This window comes from Saccopteryx bilineata, chromosome 4 (assembly GCF_036850765.1).
Source record: "Saccopteryx bilineata isolate mSacBil1 chromosome 4, mSacBil1_pri_phased_curated, whole genome shotgun sequence".
Classification (NCBI taxonomy): Eukaryota; Metazoa; Chordata; class Mammalia; order Chiroptera; family Emballonuridae; genus Saccopteryx; species Saccopteryx bilineata.
In genome coordinates, this window is record NC_089493.1 from 83,338,344 (window position 1) to 83,353,187 (window position 14,844).

The 14,844-nt window shown below is 48.4% G+C and overlaps 1 protein-coding gene across 3 annotated transcripts in view; it reads left to right on the forward strand.

The window, feature by feature from the left end:
• The window catches only part of RASGRP1 (RAS guanyl releasing protein 1), a 93,484-nt gene that overhangs the window by 44,896 nt on the left and 33,744 nt on the right, over positions 1 to 14,844 (forward strand). For all 3 annotated transcript variants that reach the window (XR_010731333.1, XM_066277152.1, XM_066277153.1), the window contains exons 3-4: positions 7,632 to 7,737; positions 14,580 to 14,642. Coding sequence is in view for 2 of the 3 variants with exons in the window: in XM_066277152.1 (XP_066133249.1) it covers positions 7,632 to 7,737; positions 14,580 to 14,642 (169 nt within the window). In the remaining variant the exon portion in view is untranslated. The remainder of the gene's footprint in view (positions 1 to 7,631; positions 7,738 to 14,579; positions 14,643 to 14,844) is intronic.

Consider the following 14,844-nt stretch of genomic DNA (forward strand, 5'->3'; position numbering starts at 1 on the left):
ACTTTTACACAGAGCCTCACGCTTCTGAAGAAACACCATGCCTGGGAGGACGGTTCCTGTTGCCATCTGGTGAGGCCGAGAGAGTGGATGTCTGCTGGGGGGGGCACCACAGCGGGTTGCGAGTTCTCAGGGGACTTGGTGTTTTCACCCACACGACCCCTGGCTCACAGGCTGTCTGGTTTCAAGTTGTCCCAGCTAAATGGTGCCAGTAATAGCTGCCTTGTGTTGATGTCATGAAAAGGGGTGGCTTTAAGGGCTTGGATCTCCAGAGAGATTTTTAGAGGGTATATCCTATATCTGCAGTGAGAAGGGTGAAGAGGTTGGTCTGTGTGGGTGTAGGGCTTCTTCACTCACCAGCCCTGAGACCATGGCTAAGGCACAGGACCTCAGTTTCCTCATCGTTAAAACGGAGCCCACAGTCCCTGCTGCCATCCAGAGGTGTGCAACTCATGTTCCACACAGGTGATTCTGTTTGTTGAACCTCAGTGCTACAAATACATGATAGATTGCTATCTGTGTTCTCATCTCGGGAGAAGAGGGGTTCTCCAGGGCTAGCTGGCTTCAGGGACAGTCCGTGTGCAGATGCACGTTTTGTGTGCGTGTCTGTACATGCATGTGTGAATCTAGACGCTGAGCTACTGAAACGCCTGTCCCTCCTCCCCCGCCCCACTCTTCGGACCCAGCTGTCAGTGACTCAGAATCACCAGAACAAAGGGAGGAGGCACCGGTTCTTTTCCTTCACCAAGTGTCTCCCCAGTTGGCCTCTGGGACAGGAGTCGAGGGAGGCCTGGTTAGACCAACGCCCCTGTATGCAGAGGTTGCTTAGGCAGGTTCTCTCTTCTCTGAGTCCGTGGCCTTGGTCATCACCGCCCCCCCAGCCACACACACACACCCCAGGGTTCAGTTGGAAGCAGAGAAAAGAGGTAAACCTGACTAGCCCCTTCTCCACTTTTTAAAGACTCTGCTCAAAGGCCTGTTGAAGAAGTTTGAAGTTGCAGGTCATGGTTAAATTGAGGGTTGTGTGTTGTCCACGTCATGGTGTCCCCATGAGGTAGACAATATACAAGTAAATTGCAAATAAATAATTAAAAGCTAATTATACCCAAGACGCTCAGAGCTCCTGGACACTGTACTGATGAATAGGAAAAGTTCTCGCTAGACATGCATGTCCTCACTCTCACGGCAGGCCACACGCCGTCAGCTTGGGTGTGACAGACCAGGTTATCCCAGGGAGAACAAGAGCAGGGCTGGATTTCTGTGGAACTGGGAGCTTCCCTTCTCCCAAATCTCGTTTACATTAGAATATTTGTCCTTGGGTTAGAGCACTCAGGGCTCCATGAAATCGCTGTTGTGATGCAGATATTCTGAAAGGTGCACCCTCCCCCGCCCGCCCTCCTGCCCTCCAAGTCTTCTCTCCACCAGAGGACTTGTGGATTCGAATGAAGTCTTAGTCACCAGGCAAGACCCAGAGGCCACGCGGTTAGGAGTGAGGTGAAGAGGACAGTGGGTTCAGGGGCATCTAAAGCAAGGACACCGGGCAGGAAGGAGCACACAGGAAGCTGCGCAAGCACCAGGGCCCCTGCCGAGAGCCACAGCCTTGCATCTGGGGTGGGGGGGGGGGGCTGGCTGCAGGCATGTCTCCCCAGCTCCACGGTCGGTGACTTCACGTGGGTGGCTTGGAATTGGACGTGGTGGGAGTACTGATGCCACAGAAATCTGTGAACACTCCAGTCAGGGCCCCCTCCACCCCACCCCCTGAGAGAGCTGTTCTTTACACTCTAATCGGCACACCACCAGCAGAACCAGAACCAGACTGGTTCTCACACTTGCTCTGTGAAGTGAGACTCCCTCCTTAGCAAGACAGTTGCTTTTTCCTGATTGTTCCCTTCTCCTGTCTTGAGGGGTGGGGGACAAAACCAAGATCCGGAGGGTCTCCAACCCATGCTCTAACGGCTTGGGTAGTGCGAGCTGGGAGAGTTCTGAGCACGTGTCTCCACGTTCTTTCTTCACAGGCACTTCCCGCCTTGTTTGTAACTGTCAGCGCTGAAAACAAAACAGACGACAAACTCATGACCTTATTTCAGCTTGCCAATTTTTGTGCGCTCTCTAAACAGGATTTAATGAATGTTAGAGTCTTGCTGTCAAGTAGGTTTTGTTTCTTTGGTACATTTATTACATTGCTGTGCATTGAGGGTTCTGTGTCTGTCTGTCTGTCTGTCAGGTTCTTCCTGGAGCCAGTCTCTTCTCACTTGTCGAAATATTGACCTCCGTTGGTGGCTTCAGCCCTGCCCAAGGCTGTAGATCCAACTGCCCATGTGGGTTTCTCATGCTAGCTTTCCTAGGACCGTTTTCTGGTCCCTGGTTTTGATACACTTGTTATTTTGTGTTTTGGCCCCTATGCTGACCTCCTGCCTACCCTCAGTATACCAATCTGACACTCTGCCTTTGGTACATTCAAGATCCTATCACACATCAAGAGATTTCCATGGAAACCTCAACAAAGAAGAAGAAAAGACTCTGTTCTAGAGCTCCTCAGGGTGGGCCATGCCTCATGTCCATTTTGTGGCAAGCCGTGTCCACCAGTCCCCGGACAAACCTTCCCTGTCAGAGAGCGGCCCCGCCTCTGGCCGCACCACGCGGGGCCTGGCCTGCAGCCCTCTGCACGTTCGCCGCCACAGGATGCTAATCGCAGGGGGAAGTTCATCGCTCTCTGAGGCCGACAGCTTATTTCAGACTAAACCACAGACAGGGGAAAAAACAGGGTGCAGGCTGATGTAGAGGAAGAGGGCTGAACCATCAGGTTTCTCGAATCTTGAAGTTCTGGGTCACCTCACCATGGTATCAAGAAACGCTTCTGACTACCACACTGGATAGGAATGCCCCTCCTCTGAACTTGACCACTGTTTAGCGTGGCCTCCATGGCTTCGCTCTTCACAGTTACGGTGGTATCTGGTGTCTTGAGTGTACATCTTATTCCCCAGCTAGACTGTGAGCTCCTTCGTGACAAGTTCGGGACCTAGAGACAGCGCCTTGCACAGAGTAGATGGTTAATATTGGTTAATTGTGTCCAAAACTGTTTTTAATTGTACAATAGAATGGAAAGTTGCTATACAGAATAGTTAGGGAGCTATATCCTCTCATCGGAAGGATACAAGTTAGAGGCAAGATAGCCACTCACCTGTGACACTTTTAGAAGGAAATAACGCCTCAAATGGAATGTCGAAGTAAAAGATGTCTAACATCTTTCCCACCCCAAGATTCCGTGATTCCATGAAGTGTAGCTATTGCCGCCACTGAGTCTAATCATGGAAGATGGGTTGTTGGTTTATGGACAGAAGATGCTAGAAGCCATGGGACTCTCCTGTTTGCTCTGTGGAGCAAATGGCCCACAGGTTGGGTGGGCCTTTAAGTAGTATAGTTCTCTAGCAGCACACGAGTCCTCAAGTCAAGTGATGGAGGATACGAGAGTGAGATTTTGTACCCACTGAGGTTTCAGCCTTTTAAGGAAGTCTTCCCTGAAGTATAAGGAGAAGCAGACGGTAATGAGAAAATCTGCACATTTTACTTATTAGAATTTTTAGTATGACACCCTGCATTTTTAAAAAGCTTCAAGAGGCAAACAAAATAAAATAATTCATTTAAATATTTCAATCAGTTTACAGCAATTACATCAAAATATCAAAATAAAACCTAGCAGTCTGGAAGGTAGATGCCCTTTGACTTTTGAAAGGGGGCTCTTCCTCCCACAAAGGAAGAAGCACTTGCTCTGTGAGATGAGGTCCGGAAGGGAATGCATCCTGGATGAGGCCGTGTCAGCTTGAAGGTCCGGTCAGGGAGAGGTGGTGGTGGGGAGGAGGGCAAGTGAATGTGCCGAGACGTTCTCCCGTTGAAGAGAGAGCGGGAAGGGAGGTCCAGCACAGGTGCAGAGGTGCTTCTCTGTCACCCGTCTCTCGTCCCTTTGCTGAGTGACCCTCCTGGCCTGGCTGGCTGCCAGCCCGCACCGCACAGAGAGCAGGTGAGGATTAACAAGCCACATTGAGGGGCATCACGGAACTCTGTGAAAGAGGGGTGCAAGGTAAAATGGAGTGTGAATATGGTTGTGAATCTTAGACACAGCACCCTTCTTACCTTAAAGATAACTTTAATGATCAGTATCAATTAACCAAGGCTCACAAGAAAGTTTGAGAAATCACTAGAGCCCCAATGTGCATTGGTTCCAACCCAATATCCAGTGGCATCTCTCAGATTTATAGCCCTAAGGACTGGAAGAGATCTTGTAGCTCATCCACTTTGGCCTCCCATTTAGCACTTGAATGCCGTGTCCTGGGAAATGGCGGCTGCATGACGCCAAGACTGGGGTAGAGAGCCGCGGGGCTCGGCAGACCTGGAGCCGGATCCCAGCTTCACCCACTGTCTCTGACCGAGAACAGGGAACCGGCCTCGCCATGTTTTCACTTCCTCAGCTGCCAGTCGTGGACAGGACCGACATTGCAGAGTTGTTGTGAGAATTATAAATGGCATTAGAAGATGCTAGCCAGACACCAAGAAGAGTTGAGTCACAAGTCTTAGATTCTGTCCCTACTGGAAAAGCCTGCAACTGTGTCCGTAGCTCCTTTGAACACTCTAATGCAGGCCCTACAAATACATTTCAGTTTCTCCTGCTTTTTACCATGGCATATGGGAACAGGAACAGTACTGCCTCTGAGGGAAGCTGCATTATAAAAACTATCTTGTGAGATGCTGAATTGAAAAGTTACCTTCCTGTAATTATAGTAGTCTTGATTGCATAAATAGAGGTGTAGAGAGGAATAACAGTATAAAATACGAAATAAGGTGGGAAATATCGAAGAGGGCCAGAAGATGTGGAGCTCCACTGGTCATCATAAGGAGTTCGAGTTTTATTACCAGTATAATGGAATTCATGAAAGGAGGTAAGCACGTGACCTGACTTACGGGTTCAGGAGCTCACTCCTGACTTCTCTGTGGAGAATAGATGGCAGGTGGACAGGAGTAGAAGCAGGAAGGATTAGGTATTGCACTGTGATCATAGCTACAACTAATGTGATAGCAAGGAAAGAGAGAAACGGACAGGTCTGAGATGTATTTTGAAAGTAGAATTAAGATTTGCTGATAGGCTGGGTGTGAGGGAAAGTGAGCAATGAAGGAGGACTCCTGGGTTTTGTTTGGGTAACGGAGAGGGTGGTGGGTGGTGCTGTTTGCTGAGATGAAAAAGAATGGGGGAGGAATGAATTGTGGGAGGGGGAGGTCAGGAGTTTTGTTTGGAAGAGTTAAATTTGAAACTAGACATCTGAGTGGTTTTGCCAAATACGTTGGACAGACTGATCTGGTTCTCAGGGCTGAAGGTATATCAGTTGGGTGGTCATCAGCAGATAGATGGTGCTTTAGCCAAAGAACTAGATGAGTTTACTTAGGAAAAAAGAAAGTAATTTTTTTTTTAAATTTAAAACTTAAGAAGTTTTCTATTTTGAAATTTGTTAGAAAAAAAGAAGTGGGAGGAATAAGCCACAGAGCACAGTGACATTTAAAAGCTCAGCAGAGGAACAAGAGACAGCAGAAGAGGCTGAGGAGGGGCTGAGAACGCGTGATGCTGGGGAAGCCAAGAGAAGCGAGCGTTCCAGCAAAGGGAGCCGTGGCGGCGCCGGGCGGGCCGACTGCAGCTTGAGTCATAAAGTGAGATGAGGACAGAGGCGCAGACTGTTGGATTTGGCAGTGTGGGTCTGGTGGGTGACCTTGAAGATACAGTATGTCGCGGGGTGGGAGAGTTAGACGTCCAAGTGAAGCGGTCGGGAAGGAATGGGGCTGGAGAGCTTGAGAATGAGGTTTTGCTGAAAAGGAGAACAGAGGAGCGTAAAGGTAGCTGGAGAGGATGAGAACTTTAAGGTTTTGTTTCATTTTGTTGTAAGTAGGAGATTCTAATGCATATTTAAATGCTAGTGGAGGTAAAGTAGGAAGGAGGGAGGGAGAGATGGAAGGAGACAGAGGGAGGAGGAGGGAAGGGGAGAGAGGTTGAGAGAGAAGGAGGGAGGGAGAAGTTGGTAATGCAGGGAAGAAAGTGGACACAGACAGGATCAAAGTCCCGGAAGAGGAGGAGCCCAGAGCACAGTGGAAGGCTTGGCCTCCAAAGGCCTTCTGTGGAAACAGGAGGCAGGCAGTGACAGCATGGGGGGAAATTGGTGGATTAGGCAAAGGGAAGGGGAGTTACCTTGTCATTCCATTTTCTCAGTGAACTATGACTTTAGGTCATCTTTTGAAAATGAGCCAGGACTTCTGAATCCGGAGCCCAAGTGCACTATGTCCTTTACTTACTATTTGGTACACTTGCAAAGAATGAAAATGACAACCCCTTTTGTATAATATATCTTAAAGAGCTATCGATATAGCAGTTCATGCTTGTTCTTTCATTCGACGCTTTACCCTGAATTATGAATTATTCAAGTTCCCAGCAGGGAATAGAATCCACATAATTTGTTTAAATGAAGACACTTAAATGAAGGGACTATTTACAGAGGTGCGAGTAGACTTAAGAGATGCTGCACCCCGAGACTGTCAACAGCCAGAAGTCCCTGCCACCCTTAGGGCCAGAGGGCCGAGGGAGGTTAGTGTTAGAAGCCAGGGAAAGCTGGAGTCACAAAGGAGGGGCTACCCAGTGTGACGGTGCACAGAACAGACCCGCAGCTCTATCAGGGAAGTGGTGCCACGCAGAGGAGGAATGAGAAAGGCAGTCCTGACCCCTCTCTTCTCCCAGCATCACTCTCTGCTGCTTCCTGATGACCGGAGGCCGCGGACGCCTGCGGGCACTGGTGATGCGATTCATGGGGAAGGACAGAGAATAGGTCTGGCGAGAGTGACCTGACCTGCACAGCCCCTAACACTTCATGCCATGACTGTTGAAAAGATTTGAAAACCCCTCTCAGGGCAATCTTTATACCCAGTGCCAGTGCATAGAACGCCTCCTATTATTTGGCACCAGCTGGGATTTGGAAAACCTAGCTAACTGTGCTCTTGGATACAGATCATCATAGATACACCTGTAGCCCACTCATAATCTCCCAGGGTAGTGTTTGCCCATAATCCTCTCCATTTTCACCCAGAGGCATACTGCCCAGAAAACTAGGAGAAGCTTATGTTTTCAGGGCCCCTCCAAGGCCATGGGAGAGCCCTAGAAATGTATTCAGATGGTCATGTTTTTGCAAAAATCGCAAAAGTAAAGTATGTTAACTGTAATCTATTAAGACTAGAACTTTTTTCACTCTGACGCTAGAAAGGATGCCCCCTCCGCTATATGCTCTTTGGGCCCCGTGATACCTGCTCTGCCTCTGCTGTCCACAGAGACACAGGTGCACTGCTGCACGTCTTACCCCTTTCCTGGGATGCTGCCACCTCCTGTGGGTGGTCAGTGGGCATCCAAATGGACATTTGGGGAAGGGGAGAGTACAGCAGGAGGGGAAGGAAAGCGAAGGAGAACGCACGGTGCTGGAGGCACTGGAGGGAAAGCAGGGCCCGGAGGACCCGCCGTGGGCAGTCCCCACCCAGTGATGGAGGGTCAGGGGCCCACCAGGGGACTGGTGTCTCTCGGGGAGCCTGCTCAGGTGCTGCTCTTTATGTTTCAGATGCAGATGGAAACCTGTGTCGAAGTAACCAGCTGTTGCAAGTCATGCTGACCATGCACCGAATTATCGTGTCCTCTGCCGAGCTACTCCGAAGAGTCATCGCCCTATATCCTTCCGCACAGACCGGCAGTCCCAGAATGGGAGCCTGTCTGGAAGTTGAAGCATACTCTTATTTTGGTTGGTTTGGAATAATCCTGAGTGGTAAAATGGGTTCATACGTCATACGTCCTCTCATGGGTATGATGTGTGCGTGTGTACACACGTACGGACGTGTGTCTCTTCCGTCAGGTGACGCAGGGTTATTGATGCTGATTGCTCTGGGAAGTAGTCAGAGATATCAACATGCAAACATTCTTCTCCATTATCTCTGGGTGGTAAAAACACTTTTTCCTGTAGATTCATCCCAATTCATATTCATCCTGAGCAAATTGACAAGAGTGCAAGCATGACCCCAGTGATTTCGTGCCTTCTGGCTCTCCTGTCCGATTCCGGAACCTTCCCCAGGTTCTGGCGAGAGCCTCCTGGTCCCACAGCTAGTGCCTCTGCTTCAGGCAGCAGACCCTGCTGGAGTTTAACCTTCTAACGGGTGGGAACTGAAAGGGGAGGAGCAGGTGCCAGGCGCCTTCGCCCTCACTGCTGACACTGTAAGCTGTGGCCCCCCAGGAGAAACCGTAGGTGGGGTGAGGCTATTTAGCGCCCAAAGCCCAGATCCCTGGCACCGAGTCCTGACTTGCGGCTCTTCTATCTTTACTGCTCTCCTGACCTGCCTTTTATCTCAGGGCACACACACAAATAAAGGCCACAGGACTGAACCTCTTCTCTAAACCTACACACGGATCTTTCCCTCTCATCTTACAGGTGTGCCCAGTGGCACCCAAGGGCATAGCGTTGGGCGGGGTCCAAGTCATCAGAAGTACAGGTAATAAGTGGGTGTCTTGTCTGCAGAGAATGTTAAAACCATAATAAAACGGACTGCTTTTTATTAACTCCATGTACCAGCAATTCTAAACAATGTCAGGGATTAAACACTTCTCACTGGGGAAACTGTCTGCTGGACTAAGGACTGACTGTAGCTGGGCTGCGCGCCCTCACGGAGAACGAGCCTTCTCCCCTGCCCGTCCTTCTGCCCCTGCTCACAGCCCCCTGCCCTGTCCGCTGTCCCCCCTCTCCTGTACCCCTAAACTCTGCCTCTTCAGTGGCACCTGTCCCTCAGCCTGAAACACTTTTAAATCTCCCAACCCAAAAATAAACTCAGCCCTGCCTCCCCTTCATTCCATTGTTAGGGTTAGAAATTTGATGTGCAAACTTCTTAAAATAGTCTGTACTCACTATCTCCAATCTCTCAACTCCCACTTACTCTTAATTCAACTGCAGCCCCCACCCCCAGACTCAGACTTTCCTCTGATGTCGCCAGTAACCTCCTCATGCCCAGCCCAATGGCTTTTTTCCATCCTTGCTTACGTTGACCTCCCAGAAGCTCTGGACCTTGTTGACAAGTCCCTGTGTCTCCAAACTCTCCGTGCAGGGCTCCCTGGACGCACCTTCCTGGCTTGCCTTCCTCCTGGGCTGCCCCGCCCCCAGTTCCCACCTAGCAGCTTCAGGCACCTCTTAATACCGAGATGGCACTGATTTTTGTCTCCATCTTCTTCCTTCCCTGGGTGATGTCTCACCGGGATTTTCACCACCATTCTCTGCATTAACGGCTTTCCAGTTTTTTTTAAATGTTTGGACTAGTTTGTCCTGCAGACACTTCAATCTTAGTATGTTCAAAACTGAACTCATTACCTCACTCCGCCCCTCCCAAACACTGCCCCCTGAATTCGGCTTTGACACCGGTGATTTCGTTTTCAGTTTCAGTCAAGGTGTCACTGCCATTCAGTCGCCTAAACCAGAAGCCTCAGCACTCTGTACTGCTTCCTGCCTTCCGCCTCCCACGGAGTCCATCCCCCAATCCCAGGGTTTGGGCTTCAGAAATGACTCTTACCTGGTCCCTTCTCTCCATTCCCATGCCACTGCCATGGTTTGGGCCCCGTGAGCTCTCTCCTCCCACTCATCATCCACCTCTGAAGTTACTGCCCCAAAATACCAGGGAACCATTGCGTCAGAGCCTCTGTGCACCGGAGGGGTAACGTCAGGCTCCTCGTTGCCTGGAAACGGCCCCCTGGTCTGGCCCCAGCGTGCCTCTCCTGCTGCATCCTGCCGATCTCAGAAACCCTGTCCCGTCCACACTAACCTCACCGCGCCTCAGACGGTGATGACTCCTCTTACAGTTCCTGGGCCTGGAATGCCTCTTCCTCCTGCTTTGCCTAGCAGACTCTTTCAGACCCTCTGTGAAGTCTTTCCTGACTTTTTCACCCATGCCCTCACCTTTAAAAATACATCTGGTGTTTTCAAATAGTGTTACTGACTTGAAAATTTATTAATTCCTAACTCTCTTATCTCTGGGCTGGAGGTAATCTGTCTTTGAAAGCTCTTGGTCTATGATTGCAGAAAGTATGAAGTGTGTTTCTTCTGTTAGCTACCGTATTTTCCCATGTATAAGACGCACCTTAATTTTGGAGCCCAAAATTTGAAAAAAAATTTATTACGTAAAGTTATTGAATTCAAATTTTATTCATCATAAAGTTCATACAACTCCTCGTCACTGTCAGAACTCCCATCCATGAGCTTGTCCTCCTCTGTGTCTGATGATGAGTCACTATCTTCTACAATGAGCGCAAAAACAAGCGCGAAAAAGCGGGAAATGTAAGGAAAAAAAATCTACAACCACTATACAAGACGCACACAGTTTTTAGACCCCAAATTTTTCGGAAAAGTGTACATTTTATACATGGGAGAATACAGTAAATCAATCTGCCTAAACTTCAGTCTGTAAGTTTTGAAATGTAATTACTCCAGTCTTTGTAGAGGACTATTTTAAGGAAACCGCAAAACTTTTTTGTCCGGTTGATGCAGTTTGAATTGTGTTGTAATTTAGAATTTTGCAAAGGTACTGAAATTAAAAGTTACTTAAGAAAAATATTAAGGGGCCCTGGCCGGTTGGCTCAGCGGTAGAGCGTCGGCCTGGCGTGCGGGGGACCCGGGTTCGATTCCCGGCCAGGGCACATAGGAGAAGCGCCCATTTGCTTCTCCACCCCCCCCCTCCTTCCTCTCTGTCTCTCTCTTCCCCTCCTGCAGCCAAGGCTCCATTGGAGCAAAGATGGCCCGGGCGCTGGGGATGGCCCCGTGGCCCCTGCCCCAGGCGCTAGAGTGGCTCTGGTCGCGGCAGAGCGACGCCCCGGAGGGGCAGAGCAACGTCCCCTCGTGGGCAGAGCGTCACCCCTGGTGGGCATGCCGGATGGATACCGGTCGGGCGCATGCGGGAGTCTGTCTGACTGTCTCTCCCCGTTTCCAGCTTCAGAAAAAGAAAAAAAATATTAAAACATAGTTTTAACTTATATACATACATCATATTGTAACTTAGCTATATAGTATATGTGTCATCTCCCCCACTAGACTGTGTATCCCTCACAGGCAGGGACCAAGGCTTGTTTATCTTTGTTTCTCTGGAACTTAGCTGAGTGGCCAACTCAGGAGAGGATACACTGAAAGCTGCATTACTGTGGGTGCTAAACATTCAGATACTTTTTCTGCATCTGTCGATCTTTTGGTGAGAAGTCCGGGCTTTGCTCAAGTCTGAGGTGGGGACAGGGATTCTAGGAAAGGAATAGGAAGTAAGACTTCCCATTATTGAAACCCAGGTTAAACACTGAAGGGAGAACGATTATCCTTCACGCTTCGTTTCCCTGTTCTCTGACTAGGAAGTAATGGAATTGTTAAATAAGCGCAGATGGTTTTCTGCTTTTTCATTGTTAAAACAGAAAGAAAGATTTTAAAACATGCTTTGCATAATTCAGATGCCTGAGAAGTACAGTCAGAACTGCCTGCTACTTCCCAGACACAGTGCTGGCTATGAAGAGAAGAAACAGGTGTGGAGCCTGAACTGCCAGCCACAGGGTGTTTACCCAGGTCTGCGGACACAGAGCCTCTTGCTGGCCTGTGTTCTGAATGTTGGCTTCATCGCGAGTGAGAAAGTGGGTGCCCTGCCTCCCTTTGGGCTGCCTTTGCTATGCAGAGGGGCTCTAACGTCCTTGGGGAGCTCTACCATCCTGACTAGCATTCTGCATGCCCACACAGGCTCAGCACTTGAATGCAGACCAGCTGGATTTACAGAGATACTGCCCCATGCACAGCACTGTGCACTGCCAGGAGGGACATTTGGAAAGAAGGATAAGAAACCACCAGGAGGAAGATAAACTCCACATAAAGCGCACATGTTGATTTATATGACCATTTAGTTGTTTTTGTTGTTTGTTTTTCTTTTTAGCGAGAGAAAGACAGGAAGGGAGAGAGATAAGAAGCATCAACTCAGGCCCTGGCAGGTTGGCTCAGTGGTAGAGCATCAACCCAACGTGTGGAAGGCCCGGGTTCGATTCCCAGCCAGGGCACATAGGAGAAGCGCCCATCTGCTTCTCCAACCCTCCCTCTCTCCTTTCTCTCTGTCTCTCTCTTCCCCTCCCGCAGCCGAGGCTCCATTGAGGCAAAGTTGGCCTGGGTGCTGAGGACAGCTCCATGGCCTCTGCCTCAGGTGCTAGAATGGCTCTGTTTGTAACTGAGCAACACCCCAGATGGGCAGAGAATTGCCCCCGGGTGGATCCCGGTTGGGCACATGCGGGAGTCTGTCTCTCTGCCTCCCTGCTTCTTACTTCAGAAAAATACCAGAAAAAAAAAAAAAAAGAAGAAGAAGAAGCATCAACTCATAGTTGCAGCGCTTTAGTTATTCACTGATTGCTTTCTCATACATGCTTTGACCAGGGGACTCCAACTGAACCAGTGACCCCTTGCTCAAGCCAGCAACCCTGGGCTTAAGCCAGCACCCATGGGGTCATGTCTATTAGCCCATGTACAAGCCGGTGATCTCGGGGTTTCGAACCTGGGTCCTCCCTGGGAGGACCCAGGTTCGAAACCCCGAGCAACGTTCTATCCACTATCCCACCGCCTGGTCAGGCACCTATTTAGTTTTTTTTAAAGAGATTAGTTTTTGTATCTTTCTTATTAAAAAGGAAGAATAAAAATTTCGACAAGTTGATCAAATAATAATAATGATAAAACAGAATCCTAGACATATTTATCTAAAATGTGCCTTCTGCTTGAATCTCTTTGCATTGAGGGGATGCATTTTCTTAGGGATGTGGCATAAAGACATGTAATGTCATCTCACCTCACTCCTACCTGTTAGGCCCCAAGGAGGCAGGTATCAGAACCTGCACCTTCATGAAGTTTGGCAGTTGCCTGGGCTCGTTATTTACCTTTTTTGATGTGTGTGTGGTTTGTTGTTGTTTTGGTGCCCTCAGGGACAGATTTTATAAGTAGTAAGTCCATTAAAATATAGGGTTTTAAAAGTAAGGTTATTGTATTGAAAGCACCAATTTCATAATCATAGTTTTTCTTTAGGGGTCAAAGGTTAGCCTGCAAATTTTATTCTTTCTTTTAAGTCTCACATGTTCCACCAAACATTTTTAAGGGGCCTTGGAAAATGTTTGGTAAACTTGGATAATGCTAATTAAATACTTCCAATGGTTTTAAACAATAATTATGAATTTTACATTTTAGATTCTTTTTAAAGACTTCAGTGGCCTTCCTGAATTCAAAATAGTTTTTATAACTATTTTGGGATTAAAACTAGTGGATTAAAGTTATAAACAGTAAAGCTAACATTATCTTAGATGTTCCAAAGCAATGCATAAACTTAATAAGATTTCCATTTAAAACCACAAGTCTAAAGCACTTAATTATATTGATATATTTCAAATTGAAGTTTCAAGGATGTCATTCTAATATACTCTTAAACTTTACAGGCATATAAATTCAAAATGCACAGATGCCTTCCTCATGGAAACATCAGTCTATGATTTGTACTGCATTTTACTTTGGTACACTTAACTCTGACTGTCCTGGGGGTTGCAATGTGCACACCTCCTGAAGGGAGCCCGCCTTTGCCCTAGCTGATTGAGAGCTCTGCTCGCATCTCCCTGGATTCGTCTCAGGGGCCCTGCTGCACTTACTTCTCTGAGACCTGGGCTGCCGTTGTTGTGGCACAATTTTTAGAAGAGAAAGAGGGCACGCAGCCCACACAGCCTGTGTCACTCTACAGAAGATGGTAGGACCCACCCAGGTTCGTCACTGGATGGGATTCTGCATTTCTTTACTCTTAAGTGAACATACTTTCCATATGTCTCTAGAGACATGTGACCTTGACAGAATCTTTATATTCTTAGGACAGCACCACTCTCATGGAATAATCCAAATTATATGGGTTTTTAATGTGGTCTCTGATTGTATTTTGGATTATTCACATGGCTTTTGTCTGACTTCCTATCACAACCTATAAGGTCAGCCTACTGATAACCGATAGGCATCTATTACCATTTTCAGATTACTGTCATGACACTATAGCTGAGTATCCCTTCCCCCTCTTCTCTAATCAGTGCACAAATTGTTTATCAGTTACTGAAACATTGTAAGAGACTAGAAGGGGCCACTTGCTGTAACTTGTCTCGGTTGGACTCCTGGTCTCCTGCGCATGGGGAGGTCATTTGCCCCTTTGTCACTTCGTAGAGGTCACCTGTGCTGGGACTTTTCATGCTGTTGGCTTCCTTGCTCTACTTCTGCAGAGGATCTGCTGTGGCCTTCCGTAGCCATTTCAGTGTGAGCTAGCTAGAAGGTCACTAAGGCACCCTTCCAGGTGACAATGAACAGACAGCCACACATACACGTCAGGGTGGTTTTTATCTCTGGCTGGACAGACAAGAAAACATGGAGGGGGCTGGTTTTAGCAGATACTCCCACAGAGGAGAAGCTGTTTGGCTTCTGGAATAGAGGCTCCCATTTCCCTTAACCGCAGCCCACATATAAGGATGCCTTGGCAAAGAACTCTCCGGGGCTCTGCCTGAAGATCTGCTATTTTGTAAGGTAACATTTCTGCGTGCGGTGGGGACTTCGTGGAGTGGGGTGGAGAAACGCTGAAGCAATGTGGCTCTAGTTCTTTCCTCATTCTCCCTCTCCTCCCTTCCTGTCAGCTCTGGGAGACGGGAAAGAGCAGGTGTCATAGTGGGAATAGAGCACAGCCGTTTTTCTCTGGTGTGCCTAACTTAGTATTTCACACTGATGTTTT